The following is a 22,519-nucleotide window of genomic DNA, read 5'->3' as shown; positions in this document are numbered from 1 at the left end:
CCTGACTAGTGCGGGCCGCCGCCATTGAGTAACATAACAGCGACGGACGGCTGTTCTGTTACTCCAAAGCAGCAAGAGAAGAGCCGGGCGGGCGGTCACCGGCGCTGAGGTTAGTTGGCTTAACCTCCTGCCCAACTGGTTCCCGACCGCTGGCTGTATTTTTACGGCCAGCGGTCAGGAACGGGTCGTTAAAACCCGAGCCATAGACTTTCTACGGCTCGGGTTTTAACTTGCTGCCCGCGCGATCGGGCAGCTGAATGTCGGGTCTCCGGCTGTCAGTGACTGCCGGGGACCCTGAGGAGAAGATAGAAGCAGCTTTCACGGCTTCTGTCTTCTCTGATCACTTGTACACAGCACTGAATGCGCGCTGTGTACAGGAATAGAGACAGCAGCAGCGGCGCTGTCTCTATTCCTCCCGGTGATCATGTGACTGGTCACATGATCGCCGGGTGCCGTTAGTGGCAAACTGTTGCTGGGTCTAACTAGACCCAGCAGAGCCCTATTAGTGACAATCGTCACTATGAGAGGGCTGATTTCCCCTGTAACTGGGGCTGCTGTGCAGCTCCAGTTACAGTGGAAAAGATGGTGTAAAAGAAAGAAAAAGTATATATATAAAGTTCCCCAAAGGTCTTTTTTGACCTTTGAGGATCAGACCATAGTAATAAAAAAATAGTAAAGTAAAGTGCAAAAAAAAAATTTATAATAAATACACAAAATACCCACCCCAAAAAAAACGTTCCCCCCGCCAATCATTGTTGTAACGCTAGCGCTGACCCAATTACCCTAATATAGACATGTAATATATAAAAATTTACGGTAAACAATGACGATTACAAATAAAAGGTCTATTTTAGGGTAAAACTATATTACCAAAAAAAAAATAGCTGAAACGTCAAAAAGCTTATTTTTTTACTATTATTTTCAAACTTTATGAATAAAAATTCTAAAATTGCAAAAAAGGTGTGTATAAAAATGCTAAAAAACGAAACCTGCATTGTCTACAGAAAAACGTTGCAAAAATCACGTCGGTTTTATTTATTTTTAATAAAAATGTGTGTTTGGTGCAACTTTGTAATTACGTTTTACTAAAAAATATTTTCACTTTTTGAGATACAGCTGCTTTGTATCCTGTATCCGTCAGGTCAGCAGGACTGACGGGATCAGTGAAACGGGCCCTGTGCTAAATTATAATCTTAGATGTGATAGATTTGAGGTGGATCCTGCGTGTCACTGATCCTGTCAGAAACAAAGCACCTGTATCTCAAAAAGTAAAAATATTTTTTAATAAAATCAATCAATCACACTGATACACACACATACTAATATATATATATATATATATATATATATATATATATATATATATGATATATATTATAATATAAAGTTTTTAAATGTGTACATAACCCTGTGGCACTATATACAAGGGGGAGCGCTGTGTGGCACTATATACAAGGGGGAGCGCTGTGTGGCACTATATACAAGGGGGGGCTGTGTAGTGCTATCCACAGTGGTATGTGTGTGGCGCTCTTTATAGGGGGGGCTTTTTGGTGCTATTTACAAGAGGGGGAGGGCTGTGTGGCGCTCTCTACAGGGGGGCTGTATGGCACTATCTATAGGGGGCTGTGTGTAACGCTCTCTACGGGGGGATGTGTGATATATAGAGGGGGCTGTGTATGGCGATATCTATGGGGGCGTGTAATATCTACAGGGGCTATGTGTGGCACTATGTACAGGGGGCTGTGTGTATGTGGCGTTTTACAGTGTGTGGTATTATTATATTCAGGCGCGCAGTGTTTGGTGCTATTATATTTAGGGGTACAGTATGTGGCATCACGATAACTTTATTTTCGTTTATAGGTGTGGAAATGTTGGAAAGGTGAGGAGACGTCTGAGTGGCAAATTCTGCAGAAATGAGTCATGGCCGGGAGAAGTCGTCATGAGCGCTGGACCGGATGGAGAAGAAAAGAGGGAAAAAACTACTAGAATCTGAGACGTCGTCACCTGTGAGTCACTAGATTTATAGAGAATCTGTCACCTCTCCTGACATGTTTATTATAGGAATCCTTGTATTTCACAAAAAGTATTTCTGCCGTCCAGGACTGATAGACAATTCCCCTTGTCAGGAGGATGTGTCCCTGCACAGTGTGATACTGTCAGTATGTACGGACATAGCCCTGTGACAAGGGGAATCGTAACACTGTTAATGCTTGCCCAAAAACTTAGTGTTAAAAATAGTTACGGCGCGGCAGGGCGGCGGTGAGGAAGGGGGGCGCAAGTTTGGGTAACAGCACAGGGCCCATGGTCTACTTAATCCGCCACTGACTACGGTCACTGGTATGGACAATTTGAATGAAAGTCCTTTTTTACCCAGGGTTGTCACTCCTAGCAACCCTAGGCTTTGGGGCTTTAGGGGACACAGGTGCACAAAATGGCCACCGAGGCCGCAATAGAGACAAAGTCCCGAAGTGTGTCTGCGTTGTCTCTCCTGGGTGGATAGCTTACCCCGGTCCATCATCACAGATTCCTTAGGAGGATCGAAATCTGAGGACAGCAGGGGTTGCTGCAAAGTAGTTCCCAGACTAGGAGGGTCTCCCTCCCGACGAACCTCTTGGATGCGTTCTCAGATCCGTATGTCAATCCGGGCAGACAGAAGGATGAGGTCATCCAGGGTAGATGGCAGGTCTCGAGCGGCAAGTTTGTCCTTAATCTTAGGGGACAGTCCATTCCAGAATGCCGCCACCAGAGCCTCATAGCTCCACAACAGTTCTCCTGCCAGGGTGCGGAAGTGGATGGCGTACTCACTCACGGAGGTGTCTCATTTGCGTAGTTTAATCAGGGCAGCCGCTGCAGATGAGACCCGTGCAGGCTCCTCAAATACCATGCGAAAGGCCCGGACAAAGGCTTGGAAGGCACTGGTCTCAGGTCCTTGTCTCTCCCAGATAGGGTTCGCCAATGCAAGAGCCTTTGCGGTGAGGAGAGAAATGATGAATGCAACCCTGGCACCGTCAGATGAAAATGTCCTGGAACACAGGCTGAAATGGATCTGGCACTGGTTAAAAAATCCACGACAGGAACCTGCGTCTTCATTATAGCGGTCCGGAAGTGGAAAAGAAAAACGCGGGTCAACACTGCCAGGAGGTGTAGTCTGAGGATCAACACTGCCAGGAGGTATAGGAGGAACGGCAGCTCTTGCTTCCTGCTGACGAACGAGAGCGTTCAAAGCTTGGAGTTGGTCCTGTCGAGATTGGAGATCCAGCAAATCCGCCCACATCTCTTGTGACGTCGTCATGGTCTTGGATTGACCAGCGGGGTCCATGGCCTGAGCTTACTGTAGCGAAGGGTTCGTGGACCCACTGGGCCGTACCGTCTTGGCGGTATGGCAGCTGGCCAACAGGACGCAGGTCAAAGTCTATAGTTCGTATAGAGTACCTGTGGCAGCTGGGACAGGAGCGAGGCAGGCTAGGCAGGAACTTAGCAGAAGGTGGACGTCAGGTGTGGAGAGGCAGGTCAGGTGTGGAATATAGCACCGCTCGGCTACAGCAAGCACAACACTAGATTCAGGATACAGGAAACCACTGGGAGCAGGAAACACTAGGGGGCCATTTGCAAGACAGACTAGGGATACAACAAAGCTCAGGCATAGAACTAGGGGGCTGGACCCCTCTTATAGTCCAGAGTACTCACAGGTCAAAGGTCAGGAACGACCTACGGGATCCGGCATTGGTGAGTTGACGCGAGCGATGGCTTCTCCTGAGGAGGCTGGGGCCAGCTCTTGCCGACTCGTGGCTGCGGTTGTCAGGGGGGGAACGGAGCTGACAGCTAGCAGCCACGGACATGACACCAGTTCTGGCACTATAGTCAAAAGTGGTTAGTTGTTTGGTAGCTTTATGGTATTATTACTATCTCACGTGGTCTTTTGCTTGGTGACTACCCTTTAAACACCTCTATATCTATAACAAAAACTAAAAAGCAAAAAGACAAGATCCGGAAATATTCAAGGCACTCTTTAGGTATAGAAAAAAATATTTTGTATTATATTTGTTTTTATTTATTCTGAATTAATTTAATCTCTATGTGTATAAAAAAGGGAGTTTTTCAATAAACAAAAACCCCTAGTAATAATTTTACCAACATTTGACCATAAAAGGCAGTACAGATTACCTGGCCAGGTTCTACAATAATTTTCATATAAATACATAGAACGATACATCAACCAGAGTTATCGTAATTTATATATAAAGATATGCATTTATATATGTGTAAGGACAAGGACCTGGTACAAGACAATAAGATCAAATTAGTTAACTTCGGTACCAAGGAATCATTGACGTCAGCCCTGCCTGAGCGACCACGATGTGGTAGACACGACACATGGAAAGAGCCTGAGTTTACTCTGATTCAGGTCTTTGCTTACCTTCAAGTTGGAGGCTTTTCCGTTGAAACGCTTTTATTGAGAAATCTTTTTAAGATATATTAGATGCAGATGGGTTAGACCGGGCCCGGTCCAGAGAGATTGGAGGAGAAAAATCGATTAACTCCGGATTACCCACGGTGCTGACAACAGTTGAAAAAGAAAAGCACTGTTCGGACGCATCAGAGAAAACGTACCTCGCAAGTCCAAGATCAGATGAGTACACCTGGTTCCTTTCCATATCTTCGTTGCACCATATACCTGTGCTTGGTTCAAAAGATCGTCTGGTTCTGTGCAATACTTAATTTCATATCAAGATTTTAGCAAATGCAAAATCTAATTACGAGTGTTAATGAAACCTAACACTTGATGTTATAACTCTAGATAGTGTCGGAACGGATCTCTTGTTTGACCTATGATTCAAAGAATTTACCTTGCAAATCTGGGAAGGGTGCAATGATTCCTTGGCACCGAAGTTAACTAATTTGATCTTATTGTCTTGTACCAGGTCCTTGTCCTTACACATATATAAATGCATATCTTTATATATAAATTACGATAACTCTGGTTGATGTATCATTCTATGTATTTATATGAAAATTATTGTAGAACCTGGCCAGGTAATCTGTACTGCCTTTTATTGTCAATTGTTGGTAAAAGTATTACTAGGCTTTTTTTTTTATTATTGAAAAACTCCCTTTTTTATACACATAGAAATTAAATTAATTCCGAATAAATAAAAACAAACATAATACAAAATTCTTTTTTCTATACCTAAAGAGTGCCTTGAATATTTCCGGATCTTGTCTTTTTTCTTTTTCGTTTTTGTTATCGTTATTTCTCTGGAAATGGCACCGTGCAATATGTATTGCATTTTTTAGGGAATCTTATTGGATAAAATTCTCCTATGTTTTTTCACCTCTATATCTATCCCTCACATTCAGGACAAATTTACGTCTTGCATTTTATATGCAATATTTTGAACATATGCCCCTCCTTCACTCAAGAGACCAAAAAAGTTATTATTCACAACACTGTAGTTCCTACCCCTAACTACTGCATTAACTTCCTATGTAATTTCCCTTTCACTGCTGTGTTGTCCCCTCTGACACTCGATTTACTATAATTCTGAGGATAAATTTCCAGTTATCATAGTTCCCCTACAAATCACTTCTTAACTGCTACCCCCATAATCTCTTCCCTAATACTGCTCTTTCTTTCAAAATGGTCTTCCAATTCAGAGTTGCAGTATTTCTACCGAGAGCAGAAACTCGCCTCTTCACAACTGTATATGCATCTTCAATTGTACTTTGATTATGAATCATATAGTAACCAACCCAGCCAACTAGGGCCATTCCTTTCTCCCTCATCACTGTTGTCCCACCAGACTGTAAGCTTGCTTGGTCCTTTTCCTCTAATAGATTAGGGCTATGTGTGTATTTTGTTGCAGTTTATCTTTGCAGCCCTCTAATGTTTCTTGATGTATTGGAGGAGTGATATATGCACTTTTCCTAAAGCGAAGATACATTAAGTTCAATGAAACTAAAATTTCATTTGAATCATTGCCTTGTAAATGGAAAAGCCAGTAGTGCCTCCAGCAATAAAACCACTAGTCTCTGTGAGTGGCATCACAAGAGAAGCAAAAAATAATTCTTTGCCATGGGCTGTGCTTTTGTACAGTGAGAAATAAAATCAGCACAATCCATTTTATATATCTGCCTGTAGAGAAGAAGGCTTTTTTGCTTGTTGCCATAAGTCATTAATACAATTATTCGGCACTTAGACAACCATAGATCCATAATTTCAACCACATTGTAGCAGCAAGAGGTGGACCTGAAATGAGAGAGAAATGGAAGGAGGGGTAAATGGAAGAGAGGGAGGGAAGGAGAGGGTCTGGATGATGGAAAGAGAGACGGAATGCTATGTACACAGCGAGGCAGACCAAGAGAGGATGAAAGTCCCCTTTTTCTGTAAAGAGAGATTTTGAGAGTGCAGCTTTGGGCTATATATGCCCCTTCTATGTCTTTTTCTGATTCCAGTGCCACATTTCTTCTGAATGAGGTAACCATTTGCTTTTCTTAAATGCCTTGAAGGGAAGGTTGGAATTGATGTGTGTTGGGGCTAAAGGGGAATCTTTCTTTGGTATAGAGATCTCTTTTCCGGATGTGCACTGAGCCATATCAAGCATTGTGCTTTTTTAAAAGGTTTTTCCATGTTGCGCTAAATAAAGGAAAATTAAACAAGACAGAGTACACAATAGCTAGGAAAGACCGAAAGAAAAGAGTATTAAGGAAAAAAAAAATGTATGGAAACATCACCCTCAGCAAACAGAGTATTAGCTTTGCTTAGTAACCTTGAAGGGGTTTACATTAATGTAGCGGTATATGAATAAAATGCAAATAAGTGAAATGGTATTTACTGGGTTCACCAATATAAAGCAACACTTGTGTTTTGTGTACACTGCTGAGGTTATAATGATGCCCTTCCAGGTAAATGAAGAGCTCACATCTGTATCACATAGGCACGGCGATATGCTTTATATATAATTCTATATATGTAGTGTAGATTGAATGATGCAGATGAATGACAATGTGGTGAGGGAGAGATGAAAGAAGGATTTAGATGGAGATGAACTTGATTTAGGTGTAAGGATTGACAGGGAGAGAGATGGAAAATAATCAGGTATGACCGACTCTGGCGGAGCTGGGAATAAAATGGTACAGTGCAATGCTGGGAGATGGCCTTAACTGTGAAATGGTGAATTACTTAGCCCTGGTGATGGACAGATTATCAGCCGGAGAATCTTGGATGGTATATAATTAATGCCGCATCTTTCATGGTCTACTGACTGTCTCTTTAGTGCCTGATATTAACACTTTTCTTTACTTCCATCCCTTGACGTGACACCAGACATGAATCATGGCGTCTTGCTCAGCAGATCATTTGGAATGGTTCGATATTAAATGAAAACATGCATTTACTCATTTTCTTACCACTACAAGGATTAAAAAGACATAGTTATAACAATCGTTATATTGCTTGTAGAATGGGGTAGTCATGGTAGCACTTTTCCGATTAAAAGTTTAAGGACACTCACCTCCTGACCTCTTCTTGGTCAGACAGCACAGCCCATGTAATGATTACACATGTTGTTATGCCTCAAACTTTTAATGTTGGCATGAAGTCATGCCAGGGGCAATGTGAAACACATGACATTATGATTGGGACTTTGCAGCTGTACCAAAGGGCCAGGAACAGGTTAATAGTTAAGTGAACCTATCTCTGCAACACAATGAGGAATTTGGTTGTGAACTTTGGTAGTGGTATGTACTTTACACAGTATCAGACCATTCTTTGATAAATGGATAATCTTCCAATACACTTATATAATAGGAACGAATACACCGTTCAGCCATAACACTAAAACCACCCCTCTAACATCGTGTAGGTCCACTGCCAAAACACCTCTGACCCGTTGAGGCATGGACTCCTGTCCTGTAAGTTGCGAGGTGTGGCCTCCATGAATCAGACTTATTTTTCCAGCACATCCCATAGACGCTCAATTAGATTGAAAAATTAGGAATTTGGAAGCCAACTCAACACCCTGAACTCTTTGTCCCATTTCTCAAACAATTCCTGAACATTTTTTTGCAGTGTGGCAGGGCGAATTATCCTGCTGAAAGAGAAATATTTAGTAGGTGGTACGTGTCAAAGTAGAATCCACATGAATGCCAGGACCCAAGGTTTCCCATTAGTACATTGCCCAGAGAATCATATTGCCTCTGCTGGCATGCCTACTTCCCATAGTGCATCTTGGCACCATCTCTTCCCCAGGTAAGCGACGCACATGCACCCGGCCATCCACATGATGTAAAAGAAAATGTGATTCATCAGACCAGGCCATTGTCCAGTTCTGATGCTCGCTTGCCCAATGTAGGCAATTTCGGTTGTCGACAGGGATCAGCATGGGCAGTCTGACTGTTCCATGACTATGCAGCCCCAAACACAGCAAACCGCGATGCACTGTCTGTTCTGATACTTTTCTATCATAGCCAGAATTAACTTTTTCAGCAACTTGTGCTACAGTTGATCTGCCTCGCTGTGTACATAGCAACTGTAAGATTGGGCCAGGTGGGCTAGCCTTCGCTCCCTTCACGCATCAATAAACCTTGGGCATCCATAACCCTGTCACCAGTATGTCAATTGTTTTTCATTAGATCACTTCTGTTAGGTACTAACCACTGCATTATGGGAACAACCCACCCAAGATGCTCTGACATACAGTCATCTAGTCATCATTGGCGCTGAATTCCTTACACTTTTTTCTTGTTTCCAACACATCAACTTCAGAACTGACTGTTCTCTTGATGCCTAACGATATGTTCACATGACGGATTTCTCAGTCTGAAAAATCTCTTATGGATACTGTATGCCTGAGAATTCACGGCAGAAATCCGATGCTGATACTTGTATTTCTGCCTTGGATTTGCAGTTCTATCTAATGTGTATCCGCACGTGGATTCAATGAGGCTAATTGTGTGGCTACCCGACCTGTTTTCTTCACAGAAATCATGTCAAGTGACGTGTCATATTTGTTCTTCCACTATGTCACGGATTTCCCATGGAAACCAAATGAAATGCAGTTTGTTGGCGGATGCTGTTAAAGAATGTCCCAAAAAACAAATGTGAAATTGCTGTTTCTTTTCTATTCCTCCCAATAAATATATTAATAAAACATTTTTTGTAGCCCAAAATTGTGCCATAGAAAACGTACAACTCATCTCACAAAAAAAATACGGCTAAGGGTATGTTCACACGGCCTATTTACGGACGTAATTCGGGCGTTTTTGCCCCGAATCACGTCTGAAAATAGCGCCTCAATAGCGCTGACAAACATCTGCCCATTGAAAGCAATGGGCAGACGTTTGTCTGTTCACACGAGGCGTATATTTACGCGCCGCTGTCAAATGACGGCGCGTAAATAGACGCCCGCGTCAAAGAAGTGACCTGTCACTTCTTTGGCCGTAATTGGAGCCGTTATTCATTGACTCCAATGAATAGCAGCGCCAATTACGGCCGTAATGGACGCGGCGTTCAAGCGCCTGCACATGCCGTTACGGCTGAAATTACGGGGATGTTTTCAGGCTGAAACATCCCCGTAATTTCAGCCGTTACGGACTCCCGCCGTGTGAACATACCCTAAGTTGACGGAAAAATGAAAACCTTTTGGTTCTCGGAATGCAGTGATGCTAAAAATAATTGTTGGTTTCTTAAGGCCCAAAATAACTGCGTCCTCAAAGGGTAAAGGATGGATGCATCCTTTAAGACATTTCTTGAAAGGCTATGGTTGTAATTAATAACTAAATTATTCGCGTGTCCAGGTTCATCATGAACTTTTAACAGTGATTAGTATTGGCAGGAACTACTTGAGGGTGTGTTTGCACTTCACGTATACGTTGCAGATTCTTGGTCCGGATTTGCAGGTGGAAAATAAGCAGCGTATTACAGTAGCAACAAAGTGGATGAGATTTTAACCAATTATCATCCACTTGCTGTGGAAAAATTACACACCGAAAACGTGCATAAATTGTGGTGTGGATTATAATTCTGCATCATGTCAATTTATGCTGCCATTTCGCTACGCATTTGTTGCAGAATTTCCTCATTGAGTTCAATAGAGAAGTCAAATTCCGCAACAAATGTAATTTTTTGTGTAATTTGTTGCGAAATCACTGCAAATTTCGCAGCTTGATTTCACAAGTTAAAAAAAATATTTATGTAGTGTAGCACCCCAGGTCCGAGCGCAGCACCAGCACACGGTAGATTTAAAATGTAGTTCGTGACGCCAACCCTTGCGGGTGATGTGCTCTGTGCTGGAGAGGATGGGAGTTGTAGTATATGGCCTCCTTAGTGTCAACGGTGTAGCCGGTGGATAAATGTTACTCGACCTTTCCTCCTCCACTCCTCCTGGGCTGGTACAGTGAAAGGGGGGCTGCACTATTGAGGATGATGGTGGAAGTTGTTTCCCCAGAGCACACCCTGTGTAGTGTATCTCTGGCTGATGGTGGTTGGGGTGCCCTTGATGTAGCATGCAGATGAACCAGAGACAACAGTTCTTTGTGCAAATAACTCACAGTTTACTTGTAACTTGCAGATAACGATAAACAGTCCTTGCGCAATGATGGAGGTAGTAGTAGTTAATCAGTACTTAGGCAGACAAGCTAGTGGTAGGTCTTTAAAGTAGGATTCCAATCTTTTTTCCTTTCAGTGATACCTTTTGGCTTGATAGCTATTTCGTAGACAGCTCCCTTCATTTCTATAGATCCACTATATAATCTAGCTCCTAAATCTTCACTAATAGTGGCAATAGCAAGTAAGCTACTTCCTTCTGATGCTGGGGAGGACGTGTCCCGGTGTTTCCCAACAAAGCCTCTGAGGCCCACAAATACCTCTCCTTCAGAGATGACTGTATCTTTAGACAGCAAGGTTTCTTGGATGCTGCTACAGAGCTGGCTTCCAGGTTTGCTTCTACTAGGACTCAGTCTCTACTCCACCTTCCTTCCCCTCAGGCATCGGTGGCTGATGTAGGCCCAGCCAGTTACACTGGAGCCTAAAGCACTGCTGGAGGATGTGTCTGATGCGTACCACATCCAGACTAAGACTCAGCCCTACAGTCTCTACACCAGGCTAAATCCACCTTCCAGCCACATTCATGTCGATGCGCCCTCTAGTGGATACCTAATTATAAGACCTCCACAGCTTCTACTGTGGTTTAAAGTGATAGTACATATATATATATATATATATATATATATATATATATATATATATATATATATATATATAAGGCTATAATATGGTAAAATATTCAAATGATTACATCCACTTGCTGCACAACGTAGTGGAACAGAAGTACCATTTCTGGGACACTACACCTATACTTTTCACGGCGCTGTCATAGCAACGCGTCCCTGCTCCCAATCACAGGCTGCAACACTTACATGGGGATTAAACGTCATCAGGAGGGCGCCTGGACACGTAGCATCTGGAAAAGGAGGGACTCGTTACTATGGAAACAGCTGGATATTAAAGTATAGGCTTTTTTTTTTTGGTGAAAAATATACGCACAGCATTTGGTGCGTATATTTAACTGGATTTCCCTGCGTATTTTGGGTCGTATACGCTGCAGACTTTCCAGCAGCGTATACGCCCTGTGTGAACAAACCCTAAAAGTCAACATAATTTGAAGCCATAAAAAATAAATGTTGATCGACTGCTAGAGTCTATTCAAATGGACAGATTTTTAAACGGACAAGATATGCTATAAATGTCTGATAGGTGAGGATTCCACCTCTGGACCCTTAACTATAGGGGATAATGGAGCTCTATGACATCTATTCAGGTGACCAGCAACGACCACATACAGGAGGAGACCAAATGTGGAGGTTCAACTCACAGGTTTCTTAAAAGGTGGAAAACTCCTTTAAGGCTGTGTACATGCGGGTCAGATACGCTGCGGAAAAGTCTGCAACAATTCCAACCCAGAACAAGCAGGGAAACCTGGCCAAATATTCGCACTAAATGGTGCTTTAATTTGCTGCATATATTCGGCTGGATTGATCGTTGCAGAAACCGTCCATCAGAGAAAAAAAATAAAGTCCTTTACTTACCTCTCCTAGCATTGCCATAGAAATGCGTCCCTGCTTTTCCAGCTGCTCTGTGTCTGAGCAGTCTCCTGGGATGACGTTTCATCACATGTAACTGCTGCAGCCAGTGATTGACTGCAGGGAAACGTCATAACAGGAAGCAGCCAGAAGAGCGGGGACGCGTTTCTATTGCAGCGCCCCTAGCCCCTAGAGCTAATGTAGTGTCCCACAGGAGCACTACTATGAAAACTATGTTTGTCTTCATGTGTTGTGTTATGCTGCCATCTACAGGTCCAGAAATGTTATGACATTGTGTTTCAGCCTATGCGGAGTGGTTTTCTATAATGTAACAGAAGCTGGGAGGAGTTAATTAGGGAGTGGTTAGAGTGAGTGAGGGCAGTGGTGAGCTAGGAGTGGATGCAGCAGGAAGCACAGTGAAGGTGCTCCTGAGTTCAGCCATTTTCGGATTACAGAGAAAGACAGGCCTAAAGAGATTTATTGGAATAACAGCTCAAGGAGCCAGAAGAGTCCAGAAAGAGAGACTGTGAGTAGAGAGATAATAGCACTCCTGCATTTAGCATTGGGCTACACTGATTGAGCTGAATTTGGATGACATATTTGTATTGTACAATCTCCATCTTGAAAAGTAAAAGTGTGCATGCAAGCTCTCCTGATTAACTGCCACCACCGTCTCCTGTCTTCTATTTGCACTCTACACCAAGGGCACCCCAAATAACACCAGACAGGAGTCAGCCACCAAGGGAGTGCCCCGGGGGAAACAACAGTCATCATCATCATCTTGTGCAACCCCCTCATCACTGTGTGTGTGTGTCCCTGGGAGGTGGGAAGGCCTGCAAGGCAAAATACCACCGTGACACAAGACAGAGAGCCCAGTATCCACCATTTTGGGTTCCTGCATCCCCCGCCACCCACGGGCCACCACATATAATTTTGGCGTCACGAACAGGATCTCTATGGCCTCTGTGCCTTATGAACTAAGTCAGCGCTGATGCGCCACAGCCGGAGCAGAGTTACAGACATTTCGCTACAGCCGGAATAAAAGTTTCCCGCCAAGTCGCCGCCATATTGGAAGTGGCAAGGAACTGCGCAACAGAACCCGCGAAAACAGCGGAGCAGCTAAGAGAAAGCTGGTGAGTGCCTGAATAGGCCAGTAAATGAGATTTAAAGTAAAAAGTGGCAGTTAACAGTGTAGAGACACCGGAAAAGATATCCGGAAAAGAGGCTTAGTGCATAGCCTGAAATTGAACACCCGTTGCTAGGGGTTACTGTAGGACTTATTGCAGAAAATGTCTGATGACGGAGATAACGGCTCTCCAAGCCCCAGTGGGTCACCTCCAACAGCGCAAGTGATGCCACTCACTATGCCCTATTACTTTGGAGCACCATGGCTTCCTCGCTACAAAGGCGAAGTTCATTCCCTGAGGGAATTCAAAGAGAAGATGCTGTCCATGTTCCGTTTGTATCCTGTCTCAACAGACCAGAGGGTTGAGATATTGATAGGACAACTAGAGGGCGCAGCATTAAGAGAAGTGAAATCCTGGCCCAGAACAGAGAAAAAAACAGTGGAACAGATACTGGACCGATTGCGTGCCACATTTGAAGTAAGGACTGTGGCAGAGCTCAAGATGAGGTTCTTTGGAAAGAAGCAGCAGCCCGGTGAGTCATTGAGAGACTTTGCTTTATCCCTGCAGGAGGCCCAGCGGGCAATTATGCAAGTAGAACCCTTAGAGGCTGCAGAGGCTGACAAGGCCTTAAGGGAGCAGTTTGTTGAAGGAGCTGCATCTGAAGCTCTTAAAAGTCAGCTCAGAATGTTGGCCTCCCAGAACCCAAGCTGTATCTTCTTGGACTTTAAAGAGCTCGCAATTAGAATCCTGGGGACTGAAGCCGCAGCGGTTCAAGCCAAAGTTTTCCCCTATTCCATAGAGACTCCTACGGAGTCGCAAGTAGATCATCCTACAGCAGCGGGAAGTCAAGTTGCACTAGCTCAGTGTGCTCACATGCAAGCTCAAGATCCAGTTGGTGAACTGAGGGACCAAATTGCTGTCCTCACCAAGAGCCTCAGTAAAATGTGCCAGAAAATGGAAGATATGGAGCAACGCCAGAACGAAAGCCGCCGCTACTCCAGTAACAGGTTCAGTAACCGATCAGAAGGGGGAAGTTACCGGAATTGGGGTAGACGCTCTTCTGACAGATTTGATACCACCGGAAGACCCATTTGTCGTAGGTGTCAAAGAGCTGGCCATATTGAAAGAGAATGTCGTCAGTTAAACGACAATCCCCCGAGGCAGAGGACCGCCCCTCGGGAGGAAGACCAATAGGTCCCACAACACCAGAATGGATTCCCCGGTACATTGGGCAGTGTCCAGTGATTACGATCCACCTAAATGGGATCCCACTGTCGGCCTTACTGGACACTGGCTCTCAAGTCACCACTCTGCAGAGAAGTTGGTTTGAGAAGTACTGGGACCTCGACCAGCTGATACAACCCCCAGACACGTGGCTTAACATTGTAGCCAGTAATGGACAATCGATACCCCATCGGGGCTACTGGGAACCCACGATCCAGATGGGAGAAACTGAACTGCCCCAGCAAGGCGTAATTGTAGTGAACGTCTGGGATGATGACTTTCCACCAGTGGTGCTGGGCATGAATGTTCTTAGGAATTGCTATGAAGAGATGCTAGATGCCCTACACCGAGCACTTTCTACAGTCCCTGTCTCCAATCAAAATGCAATTCAGCATGCTATCCGTCTCTTGAATGCCCAACAGAGGTTCACGAATGAAAAGGGTGAGATCTGCCGTGCCCGCATCATGGACTCACAACCAGTGACTCTGGAACCAGAGACGGAAACCATTCTGTGGTGTCGAGCTCGTCCAGGTTTGCAAGGTCAAGATTACCAGGCCCTTGTGGAACCTCTTCTTCTGGAAGATCATCCGACCGTGCTAGCAGCCAGAAGTCTAGTGACTGTTTCTAATGGGAGGGTACCTATTCGCCTCCTGAACATTGGTGATACGGCTGTGGTACTGAGTAAATACCGTCCAGTTGCTAAGCTCTCACAGGTCTTCTTCCAAGATGTCTGGAGCCCTGAGACTACAGTGTTCCAGCAAGCTACCCAGAATCAAGTTACCCCTGAGATGACAACAAAACCCTGGTGGACCGAGATCCATGTTGGCGATGCTAATACTACCGAAGAGGAGATCGAAGGAGCCCTGATGGTGGCCAAAGACAATCAACAAGCCTTCAGTAAACATCCTATGGATTTTGGGAAGGCTACTATCATTGAGCACACCATCCCTACAGGCGTCCATCCACCCATCAAAGAAAGGTACCGTCCCCTTCCACCAGCCATGTACCAGCCAGTGAAGAAAATGATTCGGGAAATGAAGGACGCAGATGTGATTGGGGAGAGCTACAGTCCATGGGCTGCACCCCTAGTCCTGGTGAAAAAGAAGGATGGCAACATTAGATTCTGCGTGGACTACCGCAAAATCAATAATATCACTCACAAGGATGCGTATCCCCTGCCACGCATTGAAGAATCCCTGACTGCTTTGGGGTCTGCTGCCTACTTCTCAACTCTGGATTTGACCAGCGGGTATTGGCAGGTACCTATGGCTCCCGAAGATAGGGAAAAGACTGCTTTCACTACTCCCATGGGGTTGTTCGAGTTTAATTGTATGCCCTTTGGGCTATGCAATGCCCCAGGAACCTTCCAGAGGCTGATGGAACGCTGCCTGGGTCACCAAAACTTCGAGACCGTCCTCTTGTACCTGGACGACGTAATCATCTACTCAAAGACTTATGAGGAACACCTACAGCACCTGGCAGAAGTCCTCAAAACCCTCATCAAATATGGCCTGAAAGTGAAACCCTCCAAGTGTCATCTCCTGAAGCCGGAAGTCCATTACTTAGGCCATGTCGTGAGTGCAGAAGGAGTGGTTCCTGATCCAGGCAAAGTAGCAGCAGTAAAGAGCTGGCCAGCCCCTACCACAGTCAAGGAGGTGAGAAGTTTCTTGGGATTTGCAGGGTATTATAGACGGTTCATCCCACACTTTGCCCAGATTGCAGAACCCCTCCAGGGATTGTTGAGAGGTCACTCCAAGGAAGCTATGAAGAGAAGGATCCCGATTGAGTGGGCTGAAGCCCATGAAGCCGCTTTCCAGAAGCTGAAGCAGCTGTTAACCGAACCACCTATCCTGGGATATCCTGACTACAACCAACCCTTTAGGCTGTATACTGATGCCAGCCAGAAGGGATTGGGGGCCGTCCTGTCGCAGGTACAGGACCAGAAAGAGAGAGTCATCGCTTATGCCAGCAGAGGTCTTCGAGGCGCTGAACGGAACGACCAGAATTATAGTTCCTTTAAGCTGGAATTCCTGGCCCTTGTGTGGGCAGTGACCGAAAAATTTAAAGATTACCTGGCTGCAACACCCTTCATCGTCTTCACGGATAATAACCCGCTGGCCCACTTGGATACAGCGCGACTGGGAGCTCTTGAACAGCGATGGGCATCCAGACTGGCGAATTATCAGTTTGTGATCAAGTACCGGACTGGTGCGTCCAACGTGAATGCCGATGCCTTATCCCGTTTGCCTGTGGGTGAAGAACCGGTCCGATGTAATGATGAATGGGAAGAGGTAGAGATGCCTACATTCTATGCCCAGTTTGCAACCCAGAATTCGGTGATCGCTCAGAGGAAGCGAAACGAACATCCGCAACCAAATGTTCCTGACTGCTCCCAAGATTCCAGACAGTGGGCTAGATTCCAACGGGAGAGTAGAAACCTACAGGAATTGCAGACTTCCCTTCTTCAGAAGAGGACTCCGGACCGAATACGTAGAGGTCAAGCTGATCAGGAATTAATTTGTCTATGGAGACTGAGGAATCGACTTTTCGTGTCCAGAGGTCTACTACAGAGGACTGCCCTGGATCCAGTAACGGGTGAGCGTCTACATCAAATTGTGGTACCCCGGCGAGATTCCAAATCCATCTTGGAAGCCTACCATGACAGATCGGGACACTTTGGGGTTCATAAAACGGAAGATACCATACGCCGACGATTTTACTGGATTGGCATGAGAGACGACATAGAGAAGTGGTGCCGAGAATGTCCCAACTGTGCTCAGAGCCGAGGAGAGCGTCATGACCAGAGAGCCCCACTTCACCCCATCATCAGTCATAGACCGCTGGAACTGGTAGCCATTGACCATGTCAAGTTTGAACCAAGCCGCACTGGGTATACTTATGCTATAACTATAATTGACCACTATACGAAGTTCGTGGTAGCTATGCCAGTGAAAGACCTGACTGCCAAGACCACCGCTGCCATCTTTTGGAAGAATTTCGTACTCCCCTATGGCTGTCCGGACAAGATCCTGACTGATCGTGGTTCCGCATTTGAGTCTCAACTGTTCCACGAGTTGTGTTCCCTCTATGGCTGTCAGAAGCTGAGAACTACCGCTTATCATCCACAAGGTAATGGCTTATGTGAAAAGATGAACCAGACTCTTATTGGGATGTTAAGAACTGTTCCGTCCCAGAAGAGGGCTGATTGGCCGACTCTCCTGCCAGAATTGGTGTACCTGTATAACAACACTGTGCACTGCTCCACAGGGTACACTCCTTACTATCTCCTGTTTGGCCGTCAGGGCAAATTGCCTTCGGACTTGGCCATGGATGTCGAAGTTCCAGATACTATCAACCCCCTGCCAAACACAGAGTGGGTGAGTGATCACCAGCGTCGCCTGGCTGAAGCCAACGAGATTGTGGAAAGAAGGATGGAAGATGCTCGTCAAAGGCAACAAGCAGGTTTTGATCAAAAGGCCGAAGCAGAACCCTTCCAAATTGGAGACCGTGTGTGGCTGAAAAACAACCATCGTTCAAGTAAGTTGGACAGCAAGTGGCAGAAAGAACCATACACAATTAAGTCCATCCCGCACCCTGGGACTGATGTCTATGAGATTGTGCGCGAAGGCCGAGATTCCCAAGTCGTCCACCGTAATCGTCTCAAGCTCTGCCTAAAGGAAGAGGTACCAGCAGAACCACAGACAACTGAGAAATCTCCTGCAGCTGAACCGCTACCGCCAACAACTAGTATGTCCCCTCTTGATTGGCTGTTCCAACCTTGGCTGTCTATTTTTGTTCCAAGAACTGTTCTTGATCCCGGCGAGGACCAAGTGACCTCGTCATCCGAGTTCCGGCCTAGTCCAGAGGAATCCAGGGACCCTGAAATTGCTATAGAGGAGCCCCTGAGGAGATCTGATAGAGCTACCCGAGGTAAGATGCCAGCTCGATATCAAGATTGAACTGTTGAATCTGAGACTTCATTTTTGGATTATCCTTCACCAGAGACATTGTATTGTTTGCATCCCAATTGGGTAACAAGCCCTTCATTTTCCCCAGTTCATATGACAAGGACTCTTGGACATTTTCCCTGTTCAGCATTATATCCTCACATTCCTCAGAGACTGTATGGACTCTTAGTTTATTATTGCAATTGTGATTAACCTTTGTTTTAGGTTAACCTGCCGCCTGGAGAGTCGGACGCCGAGGACGGCTTTATTTAAAGAGGGGGTGTATGTAGTGTCCCACAGGAGCACTACTATGAAAACTATGTTTGTCTTCATGTGTTGTGTTATGCTGCCATCTACAGGTCCAGAAATGTTATGACATTGTGTTTCAGCCTATGCGGAGTGGTTTTCTATAATGTAACAGAAGCTGGGAGGAGTTAATTAGGGAGTGGTTAGAGTGAGTGAGGGCAGTGGTGAGCTAGGAGTGGATGCAGCAGGAAGCACAGTGAAGGTGCTCCTGAGTTCAGCCATTTTCGGATTACAGAGAAAGACAGGCCTAAAGAGATTTATTGGAATAACAGCTCAAGGAGCCAGAAGAGTCCAGAAAGAGAGACTGTGAGTAGAGAGATAATAGCACTCCTGCATTTAGCATTGGGCTACACTGATTGAGCTGAATTTGGATGACATATTTGTATTGTACAATCTCCATCTTGAAAAGTAAAAGTGTGCATGCAAGCTCTCCTGATTAACTGCCACCACCGTCTCCTGTCTTCTATTTGCACTCTACACCAAGGGCACCCCAAATAACACCAGACAGGAGTCAGCCACCAAGGGAGTGCCCCGGGGGAAACAACAGTCATCATCATCATCTTGTGCAACCCCCTCATCACTGTGTGTGTGTGTCCCTGGGAGGTGGGAAGGCCTGCAAGGCAAAATACCACCGTGACACAAGACAGAGAGCCCAGTATCCACCATTTTGGGTTCCTGCATCCCCCGCCACCCACGGGCCACCACACTAAGTATAGGCTTTTTTTTTTTTTAACCTGCAGAATTTGCAGCACATTCCGAAAACAGTGGCATTTTGTTGTAGAACTTGGCTTCCCCATTGAACTCACTGGGGAAATTCTGCAACAAATGTGCAGTGAATCCGCAGCACAAATTGGCATGCTGCAGATTTATAATCCGCACCGCAGGTCAATCTATGAATGTCTTCTGTGCGACTTTATTCCACAGCATGTGAATGAGATTTTTTAAATCTCATCCAATTTGGTGCTACTGTGTTACGCTGCGGAAATTCCGCAGCATTTCCATCTCGTGTGGAGGAGGCCTAAGAATGCATTCAACACGCGGAAAATTTTGTTGCAGAATTTTTTTGCAATTCATCTGAATGAAACTTACTGCAAAGACAACCACATTCAGATGAATAGAACTGATTTTCAGTCACAGAATATTATTGCAAAAAAATGCGATTAAGAAAATCTCATGCCCACGCTGCGGGGAAAAACGCAACGTAGACGCTAATAAATTGACCTGTGGTGCGGCATTTAAAGCCACAAAAATCGCAACTCAGGAAAAAAAAATACTTGTCCAGAACTCTTTCCTTCTTCCTGTAGTCCGGCCTCCTGGGATGGCATTGCATCCCATGTGACCTCTGCAGTCAATCACAGGCTGCAGCGTCACATGGCCGGCAGCGTCATCTTAGGAAGCCGGACTACGCACAGAAAAGAGGGAGGGGTAGATATGAATGTCTTTTTTTCACAGCGCTGCTTTCCGCAGCGGAAATTCCATTTGAAAAACCGCACCACAATGTTGTACGCTGCACAGTTTTTACGCAGCGTATCCGACTTGTGGGAACCCGGCCTAAGGCTGGGCTTCCAAGTAGGGTAAACGTTGCAGGATGTCCGCATTGAAATTCTGTCCAGAAATTCCGCTGCATTTACACTAGCAGCAAATTGGATGAGATTCAGAAAGTCTCATGCCCACGCTGCAGAAAAAAACACGCAGTGTAAACGATAATAAGTTGACCTGAGGTGTGGAAATTAAATCTGCAGCATGTCCATTTGTGCTGCGTTTTTGTTGCTTTTCTGTTCCGGGTTTTCCCCATTGAATTCAATGGGGATTCAAAACCCACAACAGAAAGTCAAGTGCTTGCGACTTTTGTGGCGGAATCGCAGCGATTCTGCCGTAAAAAATCACAAGAAAAAAAAGTTATACTTACCTAGAATTCCGTTTCCTTTCCAGTCCAGCCTCCTGGGATGACGTTTCATCCCATGTGACCGCTGCAGCCAATCACAGGCTGCAGCGTCACATGACCTGCAACGTCATCTTAGGAGGCTGGACTACGCGCAGAAGAGAGGGAGGTGGTAAATATAAATGTGGTTTTTTTTTATTTTCAGCGCTGCTTTCCGCAGCAAAAATTCCAGCCGAAAATCGCACCGCAATGTGGTGCGGTTTTACGAACGGAATGTGCTGCGGATTCCAGGTTGGATACGCTGCAGAGTTTTTACGCAGCGTATCCGACCCATGGGAATCGGGCCTAAGACTTTGTTCACACATTGCAATTTGTTGCAGATTTTGAGTTATCTTACATTTCCCATCCCTCATGAAACCAATTCTGGCTTTGGCTCAAAAATCTGCATCAAGATCTGAAACAAATAGCGATGTGTGAATATATCCTAAAGCTCCATCCTCCAATTTATGGCAGACTATGGTCTTTAATTAGGACACGGACTATAGACTCAAAATTTCTGATCGACTATAAACTGCTGGTAGGATCTTAGGACTTATATGAATTTCCACTGGAAGCACAACTGTTGGAATCATTTATAACAATATACTAGGGAACTGTCATTTATGCAATTTACTAATATCTAATGTCAAAAATCTGTAAACCTGCTGCACACTTTTAGCCCTGGAAAAGCCACAAGTCCCTGATTGACTGTATGCATATAGCAACATTTAACCCATAAGTCTCTCCCCCATACCCAAATAACATACCAACTGACACGTAATTCTCTTTTAAAGTGGGGTTGACCCGGGGGTCGGCCACAGCTTTATTAATATAACAACATGTAAATAACATATTTACAAAATATATAAACCCAATGACCTTAACATAGGTCAATAAACAACCTGTATGCCTGCCTAACCAAGGGCATGTAGGTAAACTCCCTTCTACTACCGCCCGCTGTGAAATAAACTCCATAATACCAAATATCTCAACCAGACACCATCAACCAGAACAACCAGTAACCAACTCTTTGAACACCATGTGAAATACTACTTTTTTATATATATATATATATATATTATTTTATTTTTTTTCCATTTATTTTCAGTTTCTTTTTTTTTTTTTAACGCCATCCAAATAACCGTATGTTTTGAGGCCTCTTTGTTGATTTCCATTTTTTATTTTTATTTTTTTTATATACATTCCACCACCCACCAACCAACCAACTCGTACCTTTGAAATACCCATACCTAAGGGAGGGAGGGAGGGAAGATTCCTGACAAAGAGGCCGCACCACTGGTAAGCAGCCCCTTATAAACCCACTCCCATTACGATAAACCCGCCCCCTCTCCACCTCTAACGCCCCCTACCTAATGGACTCACCCAAGTACCAGGGAGGGGGAGGGAGACAACTCTTCCCCTCACTTAACCCCTTCCCTGCAACAGTCCCTGGCTCAGCGGCTATATGCCTGTGAGCCCCCATATACAGTATATTTACACAGAAGACAGGCTACCTGCATCACGTAGCGGAAATGCTGTGGATTTTTCGCCTGGATTTGTGGATGGAAAATCTGCAACTGGATATAGTAGCAGCGTTCTAGATGAGATTTAAACATATGCCACCTGCATGCTGCAGAATTTTTGTACATCCTTTAACCTTTGGTGTGGATTTTTAAAAGGTAGCCTAGACAAATGACTAGGGTAGTACAGTTTAAGGCCTTATTTACACGAGCGTATTTAACGCACGGACCTATGTTAGTCAATGGGGCCGTTGAGACAGTCCGTGATTTTCACGCAGCGTATGTCTGCTGCGTAAAACTCACGACATTTCCTATACTTGGCCGTTTTTCGCGCATCACGCACCCATTGAAGTCAATGGGTGCGTGAAAATCGCGCACGGCACACGGAAGCACTTC

At 45.0% G+C, this 22,519-nt stretch overlaps 1 protein-coding gene across 3 annotated transcripts in view; it reads left to right on the top strand.

The window, feature by feature from the left end:
- Positions 1 to 22,519, top strand: part of CACNB3 (calcium voltage-gated channel auxiliary subunit beta 3) — a 297,646-nt gene that overhangs the window by 84,231 nt on the left and 190,896 nt on the right. The window contains exon 1 of one of the 3 annotated variants that reach the window (XM_075852202.1): positions 1,930 to 2,006. The exons of 1 other annotated variant lie outside the window; for it this stretch is intronic. In XM_075852202.1, coding sequence (XP_075708317.1) covers positions 1,956 to 2,006 — 51 coding nt within the window. In that variant the 5' untranslated portion in view covers positions 1,930 to 1,955. Of the gene's footprint in view, positions 1 to 1,929; positions 2,007 to 6,287; positions 6,476 to 22,519 lie in introns of those variants that run through there. One more of the 3 variants, XM_075852204.1, reaches the window with a different exon arrangement.

This window comes from Rhinoderma darwinii, chromosome 2 (genome assembly GCF_050947455.1).
Source record: "Rhinoderma darwinii isolate aRhiDar2 chromosome 2, aRhiDar2.hap1, whole genome shotgun sequence".
NCBI lineage: Eukaryota > Metazoa > Chordata > Amphibia > Anura > Rhinodermatidae > Rhinoderma > Rhinoderma darwinii.
The sequence above is the reverse complement of the archived record's forward strand: the minus strand, read 5'-3'. Positions and strand labels throughout refer to the sequence as shown.